Below are 15,569 nucleotides of genomic sequence, written 5' to 3'. Positions count from 1 at the left end.
CAGCTGATAGGAGATCAGCTGTTCCATAATAACCTGTCTGTGCAGCGACGTCTTTGCTGCTGCTTGCCATCTCTCTCATACACGCAGTGTGTTCTAACACATCCCGCCCCTCCCCTCTAACACTGGGTGGAGTCGGATACGGAGAGACAGAGAGCATAACAGAGCGGGAGACTTGAAGAGAAGGAGGAAATTGACTTCACCACACCGACAGGTAAACAAAAAAAGCTTATCTGCTGCTACCAGCTTCTGTGAGAACTGCTGGCTCTATTGTTTTAGTCGCTGGAATGCTGCCGTTCTGAACAGTGTCTGCCAGTCTTCTCCCCCACCAGTAACATTCTCTCAATAGACCTGCTCCATCCCTCCCCCCCTTCTTGCTGGGCAACTCATTTACAACAGGGTCTGTTCTTCAAAGTTTCACTGTCCTCCTCTGCAATGCATTTCGTTTATCTGTTTGTATCTGAGAACACACCATGACACTATATAAGCCATGCCCATGGGGGAAGGGAAGTGAGAGCTAAACTTGTCTTCCTGACATGATTAAAGGGACTCAGAGCTGGATAATAAAAAACGTTTTATACATACTTGGGGCTTCCTCCAGCCCCATAAGCTCCGATTGCTCCCACGCCGCCATTCTCAGTCTTAGCACTTCTGTCAGTCGGAGCCAGTCTGACGTAAGAGAAGTGCGCTGTTTGCATATCTTTCCAGCAGCCCAGGAGAGATACGTAGAGAGCGCATTTCTCCTGCGTATACTGGCCCGACTTACGGAAGTGCGGGGACCCGGTACCAGCACTGCGGACATCGGAGGACGGCGGCGTGGGAGCGATCGGAAATTATAGGGCTGGAGGAAGCCCCAGGTATGTATAAAACGTTTTGTATTATCCAGCTTTGGTACACTTTACGTTTGCTAGATGATTCCAGTGTTCCAGCTCAGGCTATGCTCACAGTAGTAGTTGGGTTGCGTTCCCTGTAGCAGCAGAAATTCAATACAATAGATCTGGAAAACAATACCACACAATATTCGCATGTTGTGTCACGTTACATACAGTGAAGCATAGAGTTAATGAAAATTATGCTTCTCCATACCTGTTAACTGCATGCAGTCTGTTACCAGCATGCACTCCATTGTACTGCAACGCTTTCGCTGCACTGTGAACGTTGCATGGGTAGTGCATTGCAGTGCAGCAAGCAACGTTACAGAGCAGCTGTTATGCTGCATCACAACCACTGCGAACATAGCCTTAAGCCGAATACTCACCTGACGATGGATCTGGGAACCTCGCAGCGATGTCTCCTGACAAACGAGTTTCCATGAACCATCTTCCTACCTTGGGGAACACGCGACGGGTGCAAACAGGAGGTCAAACAATTGTGGTACTTTGTGTGGGAGTCGTTGGGGATCTTAAACATCTGATCCATCAGGATGGTTATTATCATCGTGCATTGCCAAATGCCGTTTGTGTAATTACTCTCTTAGGCTCCCTGCACACTGCATGTGATTCCTATTTTTAATCGGTTTTTACATCCGATTCCGATTTTTAATCGTTACTGCATGCTGCATTTTTTTCTCTGTTGATTGCATTCAGGGAAAAGTTGAGTTGCAAGTCGGAAACGGGATGGGAATCGCAAAATGCATTTGCAGTGTGCAGGGAGCCTTATACTCGTGTCGCAAGAACGTGGAAACGATCACTCGTTAATCAAAAAATAGCAGATCATTGGAAAAGTTGCTGAAAAAATAAATCACATAGTGGGTGCAGGCCTTTTACTGAATACTCCAGTCTGTTTAAATTTTTCCATGTGCAAGCTGTATTTAGAGTTGGGAGGGCGGTTGCAGAAAGTGGGGCCTAGGGCACTGAAAAGTACAAATCCGGCCCTGATTAACCTAAGGGATTAATAGGTGGCGCTCCTAGTGTAAGAAAGTTAAAAAGTTATAAAACCAAATAATCGTTCATGAAGCAATCACAAAACTCAAGACAAATGAGCTCCTTATAATCCAATAAAAGGTTTAAGCACAACAAGAAAAGGAATTTAGTGTGGCAGCTGTATTGAAGCATTTTGACCACCAGATGGCAGCAAATGATAATTTTTAGACAAATTAGCTTTAGCTTCAGAACTCCAATGGGTGCATGTTGTTATAACTCATGGCTTTTTGCCTTGCATGTTGGCACATTTTTGTCTGATTGCTACAATAAATATTAAAATACACAAATTTCCAAAAGTAATGCAGCATGCTGTGCCTTCAAAATTGCTGTGCATTCAATTCCTGCCATGCATTGATGAGGACCAACAAGTCCGAAACAGGCTATATGTATCTATACAACAAGGAAACGTTGCTTGGCACTTGGGACTTCTGGAGCAGAGGACAGATATGTATATGCCAAAAGATGAAAAGCTCTCACCTGCCTTGACCCGCTTGACGTGCCCAGGACCTTGTGTGCGGAAGCCAGGTCACAGAACAAAAGGAGTTCTGCACTGTCAGGGTTTCCGATTTTATTGCGCTTCATACAGATGCACTCACAAACATGGACACATTCCTGGGGAGGCTGGTAGAGGAGGTGGGATGCAAAGGGGAAAAGGCACACACACTACAGTTGTTGTAGCATGTGTATATGTCCAAACTGCCTCCAATCGATAAAGGGATCCATTTTCCAATTAAAACTTCACAAAACCAATCTCTTTCTCAATCAGAAACAGATTGAGCATGTTGGAAATAATCATCCAATTCCCGCTGATCGGACAGGAAATTGCATTGTGTGTTCCCAGCATTACTTATTAGGTTAGGTTGTGTGCCTCAAATAACATGAAAGCTTTGCTTAAACGGAACACCTTATTCCTTCCAATATCAGGCCCAGGAACTATGTACCTAAACATGCATCTACTGTTTTCCAGAGCTGCTGATTGGTCCATTTCCAAAAGGCATTTATTTGACGAAATGAGCTTTTAGTAACTATTGGGGTAATTAAATGTGGTGTTGCCAATTATTTGATGTGTCTGTGCCATTTATAAAGCAATGTGGCCAATGAGCAGCTTGTGCTTCATGATAGTACATTAGGTTCCATACCGAAGATATCTTCTAACTTCTTGAAATTACATTGGTGATTATTATAGGGGAATCGGATAGGGAAGGATTTTGAACAATCCTAAGAATATCTATTAGTGGAAGATTGGCCCAAGCTTTAAGTTTCTCTATAAGAGAATTGATTAGAAAAATAATATTCAGTTTGATATAATTATGAACATCTCTTGAAATCTGTGAATACCCAAACCCACTAGCTCTGTGTACCAATTTAGAGGGGAGATGTTATTGTACATGCTACATGGAGCATTATTAATAGCAAATATGCTGGCCTTAAGGCAGCCATACACTGGTCGATTGCCACCAGATCGACCAGCAGATATTGTAGATCCCTCTGTGATCGAATCTGATCAAAGAGGGATCTATTGGCTGCCTACACTGCAAACAGATTTTGAATCGATTTCACTATGAAATCGATTCACAATCTGTGGAGCCGAGCTGCCACTGCTGCCACTCCCTGCAAACATTGCCTGAACCGGCCGACGCGAGTCAGTTATTGATAGGCCAATTTGATACTTTTCTATGATTCTCTTTTAAGCAGGTCAGTTCCCTATGAGTGGAGTAACGTTGATATTTTTCCCCTATTTAAGAAGGGGAAAAGATCTCAACCAGGAAATTACAGACATGTAAGTTTAACATCAGTTGTGAATAAACTGTTTGAAGGTATTCTAAGAGACGCAATTCAAGATTTTATAGCACAGAATAATCTCATTTCAGCTCATCTGCATAGGTTTACTAAAGACATGTCTTATCTCACCAGCACGCTCAGCTTGTATGAAGTGGTGAATGCACATTTAGATCTTGGGAAATCTTAGCTATAGATGTAGTGTACTTGTACTTTGCAGAGGCTTTTGACCAGTGGCGAAGCTTAGGAGCTCTGGGCCCCAGTGCAAGTTTTATATTGGGCCCCATCAAGCACTCTATACCTATACATAACAATTGATATGGAACTCCAAAACCTGCCAAGGACAGCTGCTGTGTCAGAGATGTGTAAACTGGGGAGGAAAACAGTTTTTTAATGGTTACATCTAATCAAAGCACACCTAGAGGTGATCATTACCAGCACTGCACCAATAAATAGCTAATAAAGTGGTGGAAAGGGGGTGTCTAGTGGACCCCTCTGGTCCAGGGGCCCTGGTGTATTTCCCACAATAAACTGTTTAACCAGCTGGGCGAGTACCGCCATGCTGGGTTGCTCAGGCCCTGGTGGGCCGATTTTCATAATTTTTTTTTAGCTAGCACTTTGCTAGCTGCGTGTTGTACGCGATCGCCGCTGATGTGCCGCTACCCCCCGCGTAACAGGGCCCCCGAGACCCCGTGCACAGCCTGGCCAATCAGTGCCAGGCAGCGCTGTGGGGTGGATCGGGACTCCCTCCGATGCCATGACGTGATGACGTCATCCCGATCGTCGCCATGGCGACGGAGGAAACCAAACAGGAAATCCCGTTCTGAACGGGATTTCCTGTTTGCTCTGATCGCCAGAGGCGATCAGAATGGGTGGGGGGATGCCGCTGCACAGCATCTATCATGTAGCTAGCGCTAGGCTAGCTACATGATTTAAAAAAAAAAAAAAAGTGCTGTGGTGCCACCCTGGCCGTTCTAATAGAACACCAGGGTGGTTAAGGGACAGAAGGCAAAGAGTAAGGGTCATATTTGAATGAGAAACTTAGCAGTCGGGTCCTGTAAGGGTCAGAATCGGGTCCAATCCTTTTCAATCTATTTATTAATGATCTAGCGCAGGGATGTCAAACTGAATCATGTAAGAATATATGTGAAATATATAATCAAACTGAATCAAGTATAAAACATAGTCGAAGTCATGGGCCAAATAAAATGTAACATTTACTGAACAGACTCAGACTAAGTGGTGTAGCTATAGCAATCTCCCTCTTTTGCAGAGTAGTGCAGTGGAGCAGTTTAATATTTAGCTGCTCCAGTGTTGCTTTGGGTCTCCTCTGATCGTTCTAATAGACTCATGCACTATGCTGCATACCTCTGGTTCTTGAGACATGTCAAGTGATCAGGAGAAGGAAGTGTAGAAGCATAGTGCGCGCAATGGCTAGGAAGAACAGAAGAAACAACGCATCACTGGAGCAGGTAAACATTATGCTGTTTCACTGCGCTACTATGCTATATGGGGAGATGGTGTCAGAGGATGGTGTGTACGTGTGTGTACAAGTTAACGGTTATGGGTGTAATCCAAGGTAAGAGAACCATGCTAATTTCTTTGGGGGTGTCCCATGGGTTATTGCCACACTCTGGCTCAAAGTGACAATGTTTCAATCTCAAACACTGTCACCAGTGTGCTCCTCTGGATGGGAAAACAGTGCCGTCTTTCTTTTGCTGCTTAGTATAAACATTAAAAGCTGTTGAGGGCCGCATAAAACAAGGAGGAGGGAAGCATTCACCTCTCAGGCCTTCATTTTTGACACCTGTGATCTAGCAGATGGAATACAGAGTAATGTTACCATGTTCGCTTATAATACAAAATTATCATAAACCCTAAGCAGGACAGTGACATTTTACAGCAGGATCTCAACAACATGACTATATGGGCAGACAATTGGCAGATTAAATTTAATGTAGATAATAGAGTTGGGCCGAACGGTTCGCCTGCGAACGGTTCCATGCGAACTTCAGTGGTTCGCGTTCGCGTCCCGCAGGCGAACTTTTGCGGAAGTTCGGTTCGCCCCATAATGCACCATGAGGGTCAACTTTGACCCTCTACATCACAGTCAGCAGGCCCAGTGTAGCCAATTAGGCTACACTAGCCCCTGGAGCCACTCCCCCACTACTAAAAGGCAGGCAGCGGCGACCATTACGGTCACTCGTGTGCCTGCATTAGTGAGAGTAGGGCGAGCTGCTGCACACTCTCTCTCATAGGGAAAGATTAGTTAGGTTTAGCTTGTCCCTGGCTGCATACCTGTTCTGTGAACCCACCACTGCATACCTGTACTGTGAACCCACCACTGCATACCTGTTCTGTGAACCCACCACTGCATACCTGTTCTGTGAACCCACCACTGCATACCTGTTCTGTGAACCCACCACTGCATACCTGTACTGTGAACCCACCACTGCATACCTGTTCAGTGAACCCACCACTGCATACCTGTTCTGTGAACCCACCACTGCATACCTGTTCTGTGAACCCACCACTGCATACCTGTACTATGAACCCACCACTGCATACCTGTTCAGTGAACCTGCCACTGCATACCTGTAGTGTTCAGTGAACCCGCCACTGCATACCTGTACTGTTCAGTGAACCCGCCACTGTATACCTGTTCTGTTCAGTGAACCCGCCACTGCATACCTGTACTGTTCAGTGAACCCGACACTGTATACCTGTTCTGTTCAGTGAACCCGCCACTGCATACCTGTTCTGTTCAGTGAACCCGCCACTGCATACCTGTTCTGTTCAGTGAACCCGCCACTGTATACCTGTTCTGTTCAGTGAACAGTTTGGTGTGTCAGTGTGAAGCAGTACCTTAATTACACTACCTGATTGATGTATACACATGCAAGATGTTTTAAAGCACTTTAGGCCTGTCATTTAGCATTCAATATGATTTCTGCCCTTAAAACGCAGCTTTGCGTCAAATCCAGATTTTTCCCGGGGACTTTTGACGTGTATCCCACTCCGCCATGCCCCCCTCCAGGTGTTAGACCCCTTGAAACATCTTTTCCATCACTTTTGTGGCCAGCATAAATTTTTTTTTTCAAAGTTTGCATCCCCATTGAAGTCTATTGCGGTTCGCGAACTTTAACGCGAACCGAACCTTCTGCGAAAGTTCGCGAACCCGGTTCGCGAACCTAAAATCGGAGGTTCGGCCCAACTCTAGTAGATAAATGTAAGTTTATCTTGAACGAGCAAATGCTAGAGCAACATATAAGATTAACGGCTTACAGCTGTGGGAACATCAGACTTGGAGAAGGACTTGGAAATACTGGTTGATAACAAGTAAATAAATAAATCAAAGTTAAACACACATATTCAATGCCAAGCAGCAGCAGTTAAAGCAAATAAAATTCTGGGATGCATAAAATAGGAAATAAAATCACAAAACGCTAGTATACTAACCCCTCTATATAAATCACTTGTAAGGCCACATTTGGAGTATGGAATACAGTTTTGGGCACCACATTGTAGGAAAGACATTAACATACTAGAACAGGTGCAAACATGGGCAACTACGGTAAATTAATGAGGGGGTTAGAAGGTCTCGCTTAACAAGAAGCGTTGGACAAACTGGGCTTATTTAGCTTAGAAAAAGATGGCTATGGGGGTGACCTGATTAACATGTATAAATACATCAGAGGACAATACAAAAGCTTGGCAAATGAGCTTTTGCCATCTATTTAGGAAGGCGATCTTTAAAGTAAGAGTTGTTAACATGTGGAATAATTCACCACAAGAAGTAGTAAGGTAAGGACAAAGTCTATATATGCATTTAAAAGAGGTGTGGATGATTTCCTTGCATTGAAGGGCATACGCGGAATAATTACTAGTAAATTCCCAGCAAAGTTGATCGAGGGATTTTATCTGACTGTCACCTGGAGTCGGGAAGGATTTTTTTCCCCTTAAAGGTTACTTGGCCTAAGCCTTGTAAAAGTTTTTTTTTTTTGCCTTTCCCTGGATCAACTGGTATATGTGAGTTTGCAGAAGAGAAAACTACCTAATGCTTATTTATTTATTATTCTGATTGAACTTGATGGACAAATGCCTTTTTTCAACCAAACTAACTATGTAACTATGTAACTTGAGCTGCAGATTCCCACTAGCTAGCTTTTGTAACCAGCTCTTCCTCAGCACGTCCCCAGGTAAAGTGTGTGGTTGGCTTTCATCTCATTCCTTGTGCGTCACTATGTACAGCAACTTACTGTGAGGAGCATGGGGAGATCCCGTTACAAAAACGCAATATCTGTGACAGCTCCGCTTCTATGTCAGTGTATTTTTATAATAAAGACTTACTGCATTTATGGATTTACACCATGGTCCACTTATATATTTCTCATGAGGTATATATTAACTGATATGCAGTAATTTAAGTACCCTTGAACTGGAGAAAAAACTACTGAATGAAGCAGATGTGAGTTTCGAACTGCGCTTGCACAGGAAAAAGAAAGTGCTCGTGGACAAGTGCTTGCTTTCACAGTGCATGCATGGTTCAGTGCTGCGCCTGTGCCGTTCTGAATTTGCGTGTCATCGCTTGGGTGAACTTCCTGGTAAAGTATTTAAATGGAGGATCCCATCAAATCCTTTGAGGGCCAGCTACAGGGAACAGCAGGGACCCCGAGGAAAACGAGTAGCACCCGGACACTAAGGAGGAGGTAATCTAGCCCACCATTGGCATTATTCCTTTTTTTTCCCATGTAAATTCCAGTACCCTACTACATACGGTACCTCGTGTTATACCAACAGATTCCATCACATCTCACTGATAACTCACCAATGTGAACATACCATTACAATATGCTGCATCCCGTTAGCAATAAGATTATTTGGTCTGACCCAACCCAATGCATCACACGAGTGTGAACATAGCATAATTCTACTTTTTTAGCTTTTAAACACAAAAAAATTGTGGGATTTTATAAAAGTCATATTTAGCAATAGGAGGACAGACACTGTACAACTGATTATCTCATAAGTTTATTTTCAATTCAGCTTTGCTTTCAGTTAGCCACATAGAAGGTGATTTTTCCTACATATTGGTAAAGCATGCTGGTAAATGTTGATTGAGTAGGAGGTACAGTAAAGGAGGAGGAAGTACAATAATGGAGGGAGGAACAGTATAGGATGAGGTACAGTGGAGTAGAAGGTACAGTGGAGAAAGAAGCACTGTAAAGGAGGAACATTAGGGGAAATACAGTGGAGAAAGAGGTACAGTCTGGGGCGTAACAATAGACCCTGCAAGGGATGCCTCTGCAGGGGGGCACAGAAGTCACAGGGGGTCCGTGGGGGGAAACGTTTGAGAGACTGACAACTAAGGGCATGGAGAGAAAAAACGTATTCTCCCGTGGCACCATTGTTATATTGACGGCATGTGTTCACCACACAGATAAGGAATCATACAGACTTTAGAATTTGTACACTGTCCCTGCTCCCTAGGGTTCGTAAAAAAATATCTGTCTCTCACTGCTGCAAAGTTCTGATGACTTTATGTACAACCTTACAAACAAAGGAGTCACATTTTGAAAAAAAGTTGTAGACTGTCCCTTATTCAGCAATCACTCCAAAGAGATTCCTAGATTCTTATCACACACAGGCTAATGACCTTATGGTGTCTGATTACTTTTACAACACAATGGAGTGGGTAAGATTGATGTCTGACTGTTGCTGCCTCATTGAGAGCTTGTTGTCTCATACTCCATGAGAGTAGTCCAAGATCCTGTAATTACAGTATCAATCAGTGACATCCTGAATGTTTTGCCAAAGTTACAGTGAATACTATATCTTATGTTCAGCATGTCATTGTTGTTCCTCCAAATAGCATGTGCTCTCATGTAGTAAAATAATATGGCTGTGTGTGTATGTATGTACTGGGAGCAGAGCTGCGACGAGGGACTTGTCGGCTGCAAGGGGCTGGAGGAAGCCCCGAATAAGTAGATCTAGGGGTAGCACAGATTGCCTGACGTTTCCTTTAAGTCTAACTGTTTTTATCTGCATGGGGAAAACACATTGGTCCTTAGTTTTCCTGTGCAGAAAGCGACGGAGGTGGGGGTGGGGGCCTCATCCAAAATTTCGCGGGGGGGGGGGGAGGCATCCAAAGTTTTGCAGGGGGGTCCAGTGATGTCTAGTTACAGTAGATACAGTGTAGGAGGAAGTACATTAAAAAGGAGGGGGAGGTACAGTGGAGAAGGTACAGTGGTGGAAAGGGTACAGTGGAGGAGGAAGTATAATGAAAAAGGAGGTACAGTGGAGAAAGACATACAGTGAAGAAGGGGGTACATTGGAGGAAGTACAGTGAAGGAAGAGGTACAGTAAAGTAAAGAAGGACATACAGTGGAGGTGGAGGAGGAAGAAAATTGATGAAGGACGTACAGTGCAGGAGGTGGTACAGTGGAGTGGGAGATAAAGTGAAGGAGAAGGTACAGTAAAAATGGAGGTACAGTGAAGGAGGAGGTACCGTGGAAGAGGTACTGAGATGGAAGGATGGCTGCTTAGCATGTACTGCTGAAATGAAATTTAGATCTAGTAAGAAAAAGTTGTATACCTGATTTTGAAGTATGATTCTTTGCCAGATTGGGCCATTATTGTATGGCTATCTTCACCATTGCAAAGTGGACAAAAAGGGCGCCGCCATAGACTGCAATGCAAAGTATCGGCTATTGGGCGCCCGACAGGAAATTTGGGCGCCCCAGAAATATCGGTTGCAGGGATCGTGTTAACAAAAGTTTTTGTTTACAGAATAAGGTTCATTACAAATATCGTTTACAAGTTCGTTTTAACTTTGTGGTTTACTTATTTTTTCGTTTTTAAATTTCGCTTACAGAAGCTTTTACTTATTTTTCCGTTTTTCAATTTCGCTTTCAGGGCTGTAACAAGTAAATTTTCGTTTACATTTATTTTATCATTTAAAATTCGTTTTCATACGTATAATGTTTAAATGTAGTTTTCAACCTTATTCTATTAGAAATACATCGCTTTTGGTATTAACTTTGTTTTTTACACTTATAATGCGTCGATTAGAGTTTTATTAACTTACTAATATATAGCTTTTTAAATTACTTTAATTTTAAGATTTTTAATGCGTTCGTGATTGTAAGGCTATCAATCTTATTATATATATATATATATGTATGTATATATACCTTTTTCTATTTATAATATTATTAATGTGTACGTGATTTTAAGGCTATTTATTAGCAAATATATATATATTACAAATATATAAATTATTCTATTCATGTTATTTATAGTGAAGTATTTAAGGATTAAATATATTATTGTTTATATGTGTGTAAGGGTGTTTGTGCAGTGGGGATGGTTGGGGTTAGGCACCACCAGGGGGATGGTTAGGGTTAGGCACCACCAGGAGGATGATTAGGGCTAGGCACCCCCAGGGGAGATTTAAGGTTAGGCACAACCAGGGGAGTTAGGGTTAGGCACCAGCCACACCACCAGGGGGGTGGTTAGAGTTAGGCACCTGGGGGGGTCTTAGGGTTAGGCACCACCAGGGGGGTCTGAGGGTTAGGCACCACCAGGGCGGTCTTAGGGTTAGGCACCACCAGGGGGGTCTTAGGGTTAGGCACCACCAGGGGCCGGGGATGGTTAGGGTTAGGCACCACCAGGGGGGTGGTTAGAGTTAGGCACCAGCGGGTCTTAGAGTTAGGCACCACCAGGGGGGTCTTAGGGTTAGGCACCACCAGGGGGGTGGTTAGGGCTAGGCACCACCAGGGGGGTGGATAGAGTTAGGCACCAGCGGGGTCTTAGAGTTAGGCACCACCAGGGGAGTCTTAGGGTTAGGCACCACCAGGGGAGTCTTAGGGTTAGGCACCACCAAAGGGGGTCTTAGGGTTAGGCACCACCAGGGGAGTGGTTAGGGTTAGGCACCACCAGGGGGGTCTTAGGGTTAGGCACCATCAGGGGGGTCTTAAGGTTAGGCACCACCAAGGAGGTGGTTAGGGTTAGGCACCACCAGGGGGGTGGTTAGGGTTAGGCACCACCAGGGGAGTCTTAGGGTTAGGCACTACCAGGGAGGTGGTTAGGGTTAGGCACCACCAGGGGGGTCTAGGGGTTAGGGATAGGTACAGGGAGGGTTCTGTGTGAGAGTAGGGTTAGGTATAGTTACAGTACCATATACACCACCAGGGGTGGTGGTTAGGGTTAGGCACCACCAGGGGGGTCTAGGGGTTAGGGATTATGGATAGGTACAGGGAGGGTTCTGTGTGAGAGTAGGGTTAGGTATAGTTACAGCACAATATATGTAATATATACAAATTATTAAATGATGTATATTTACACAAAGGGGGGGGGGGGGGGGTCTAGGGGTTAGGGATAGGGATAGGGAGAGATCTGTGTGAGCCTACAGTTAGGTATAATTGCAGTAAAATACTTGTAAAATCTACCATTGCATTACTATGCTTAATACAAGTGTAAATATCGTTTTTTGTTATAGACGTTATTTGATGTTTCATTTCAGAATTCGTTACTTGTTATAGAGAGTATTTTGCGATTTAATTTCGGTCTATTCAACCTATTTAGCACTACATTCTCGTTTACAAGCTATAAACGAAAAATATTGTTTTACATTACAACTTATAATTTCGGCTATATCCTGCGCCCTTTTTTCCAGGTGCCCTTTTTTGATGCACGCCAATGTAAAGGACCTACAGTCTCCTCTTACTCACCATCCTCCCCTTCCTAGGCAATGACATCCAGTCCTACCCATTGGCTGTCACTGAGTAGAGATGATAGCCAGCTGGGAGGGAATTAAAGCCAGCACTGCCTACCCCCCTTCATTTGTGACCAAATCACTGTCAAGATGTGGTGTACTCACCCACTGCTGGGGAGGGAGAGGAAGGGAGGAGTAAAGACGCAAAGAAGCTTTAGGTTTGCAGCAGAAACTCTGTACTTTTCTATGACAAAATACGTACTTTTGCAATACATTTGCATACATAAATATTACTGCAACACATCAATGCACGTGTTTTTAAAATGGGGTTTCTATGAAATTCAAATACACATGAAAACTAAAAACTTGACCTATGACTTGAAACTTTTTAACACTGGCCTGTTCAGCAAGCTTGTTTGTCTCATCCATAACACCAATATTTTCCTTTATTCTAAACATTATTTTTGTCTGCTTATCCATTTAGCTAATTTTTGAGGGGTCTGATGACTGAATAACATAACCCAGCCCCGATCATATATCATATTGCTTAGTTTAAATTAAATTATAATCATCCATTGGCCTTCCCGAAATGAATAAGTCCAAGGTCAAGTGAATAGTGCTTTCCATCCTTATGGTGACCAGTAGTAATCAGTGTCTACTACAGGCAGCCAATGGGAAGAATAATCGAATGCATGTATAAGAGTTCTGGCGTGTGTACAGCCTCTTTGATGCATAGTGAAGGGACCTGGAGTGTTGGCTCCCCTTAGCCCAGCACATTGTTCTCCTCCTTACTCCTCACTTTGGATGATGTTCTTTTGTGCATGGCACAGCCTTCCCTCCTCCCACCTCTATAACACAAAAACATGGCACCGAAGTGTCCCCCAAACTTCCGAATCTCTATTTTTGCATGTGTACTCACTCAAGTTAAAGGATTTGTCCCTAGTAAATGTATTAATGTTAACAAAAAACAGCTTTGAATCTGAACCTTACATTATCCCAAATATGACTCTAATTTTCTTGTCAACCTATAGGCTGGTCGACAGATTATCTGTATGAAATCCATTCCCCCTTTGCCATCTCTTTAACAGAATGACATGATCTCTTTTTGTTAATGCCATTCATGTATGCTATTTTTGATCTTTCTCTTGCTTTTCTTCCATGCATTCTTCTAGTATGGTTGTTCACCAACATGAGTGCCATATTAGATGGCAAAGCAAGTTACTTGTTGTAGTCTCTATAGTTTCAAGAAGCCTTTTCCTCCTTCCAGTGTTTTCTTATTGCTCCTCTTTACGTTTAACCCTGTGTGGAGGATTTTCATAGTATTCTGTCCACAGCACATTTCAGTTGATGCATGGCTGTTCAATAAGTCTGGCTACAATGTCTAATCTTTATAATTCACATATTCATTTTTAGTCCTATGAAGAAACAGCCTAAATCATTTTATGGGTCCAAACATCTGACTGAATGTGTCAAAGAATGCAAGGATTGATGATAATATTGTATATCTGTATGTCAGCAGCATCCTCCATTGTGTGCATCTTCTGCTGGTGTCAGCTTGATGGAATCTGTTAGGTAGCTCTCTCTACATTCATAATACTGCAGTGCAAAAACAGACACAAATAAAGTTCAAATTTAATGCAAGTAATTCCTCAAGGCATAGAGATTTACATATGTGTTACATATATTCTTGTGCTTGGTATTTTTTTGTTTATACTGTATTATACCTCCTTTCGCTTTTGTACCTATAAATTCCAGATGATTCCCCCAAAACTCACTAGTGACTTCCCATGAGAAACAGGCGGCAAGGAGAGACTGTGCAGTGTCAGGCACGGTGTGATCATAGACATATGGATTGCATATTTGCATGGTTGGATATTTCTTTCTTAGCATACAGGCAGGATAAGGGCTAGTTTTCTTTGTACTTGCTATTCTCATGGTTCAGTTCTGCACATTGGCAGGGTGAAAAAGAACAGAGCAGCTGCAAATACCAATTATAAAGAAATTACTATACTGTGAGCTAGTACATTCTGTTATTTGTAGTATGCTTTTAGCGTAAAGCCTTGTACACACGCTACTATTGCATATCTTTTCTTTTTATTCTGCATCCCAGCTGAAGCTCTATGGTACTGCTGTGCCCTTATTGACTCCAGAATTCAGAATCTGTTTGGATGAGGCAATAAACTGGTCCTTGTCCATCAGTTCCCAAAGCAGATGTATCTGCTGCTATAGCTATAACTATGCATACATGTCAAAAAGGTACCTGGAAAAAAGGGCATAGTGAATTGCTGCTAGTAGAATATTGGTATAATTACTGATACTCTACTACTTAATTTCGATGGTAAAATATCAGTAATCTATACAGATATTTTACTATCACCTAATCTAACCCTACCCTCACATAGAACCCTCCCTCTACTGATTCCAAGCCCTTAACCCTCCCTTTACCAATGCCTAACCCTTAAAGAGAATCTATATTGCTAAAATCGCACAAAAGTAAACATACCAGTGCGTTAGGGGACATCTCCTATTACCCTCTGTCACAATTTCGCCGCTCCCCGCCGCATTAAAAGTGGTTAAAAACAGTTTTAAAAAGTTTGTTTATAAACAAACAAAATGGCCACCAAAACAGGAAGTAGGTTGATGTACAGTATGTCCACACATAGAAAATACATCCGTACACAAGCAGGCTGTATGCACCCTTCCTTTTGAATCTCAAGAGATCATTTGTGTGTTTCTTTCCCCCTGCATCTCTCATGCACTGAAGTTTCAGGCTGCTTGTTTCTTCCTGCAAATAGCTTTGCCCTTGTCTGTAATTCTTCAGTATGTGAAAGCCCAGCCAGCCCTTAACCCTCCCTTTACCAATGCCTAACCCTTAAAGAGAATCTATATTGCTAAAATCGCACAAAAGTAAACATACCAGTGCGTTAGGGGACATCTCCTATTACCCTCTGTCACAATTTCGCCGCTCCCCGCCGCATTAAAAGTGGTTAAAAACAGTTTTAAAAAGTTTGTTTATAAACAAACAAAATGGCCACCAAAACAGGAAGTAGGTTGATGTACAGTATGTCCACACATAGAAAATACATCCGTACACAAGCAGGCTGTATGCACCCTTCCTTTTGAATCTCAAGAGATCATTTGTGTGTTTCTTTCCC

At 42.9% G+C, this 15,569-nt stretch overlaps 1 protein-coding gene across 2 annotated transcripts in view; it reads right to left on the bottom strand.

Moving 5' to 3' along the window:
• Positions 1-8,709: 8,709 nt before the first annotated feature.
• RAB7B (RAB7B, member RAS oncogene family) overlaps positions 8,710-15,569 on the bottom strand; it is an 83,104-nt gene continuing 76,244 nt past the window's right edge. For both annotated transcript variants that reach the window (XM_068269548.1, XM_068269549.1), the window contains exon 7: positions 8,710-14,010. In XM_068269548.1, coding sequence (XP_068125649.1) covers positions 13,927-14,010 — 84 coding nt within the window. In that variant the 3' untranslated portion in view covers positions 8,710-13,926. The remainder of the gene's footprint in view (positions 14,011-15,569) is intronic.

This window comes from Hyperolius riggenbachi, chromosome 2, assembly GCF_040937935.1.
Source record: "Hyperolius riggenbachi isolate aHypRig1 chromosome 2, aHypRig1.pri, whole genome shotgun sequence".
Taxonomy (NCBI): domain Eukaryota; kingdom Metazoa; phylum Chordata; class Amphibia; order Anura; family Hyperoliidae; genus Hyperolius; species Hyperolius riggenbachi.
This window is presented reverse-complemented; position numbering and strand designations above follow the sequence as displayed.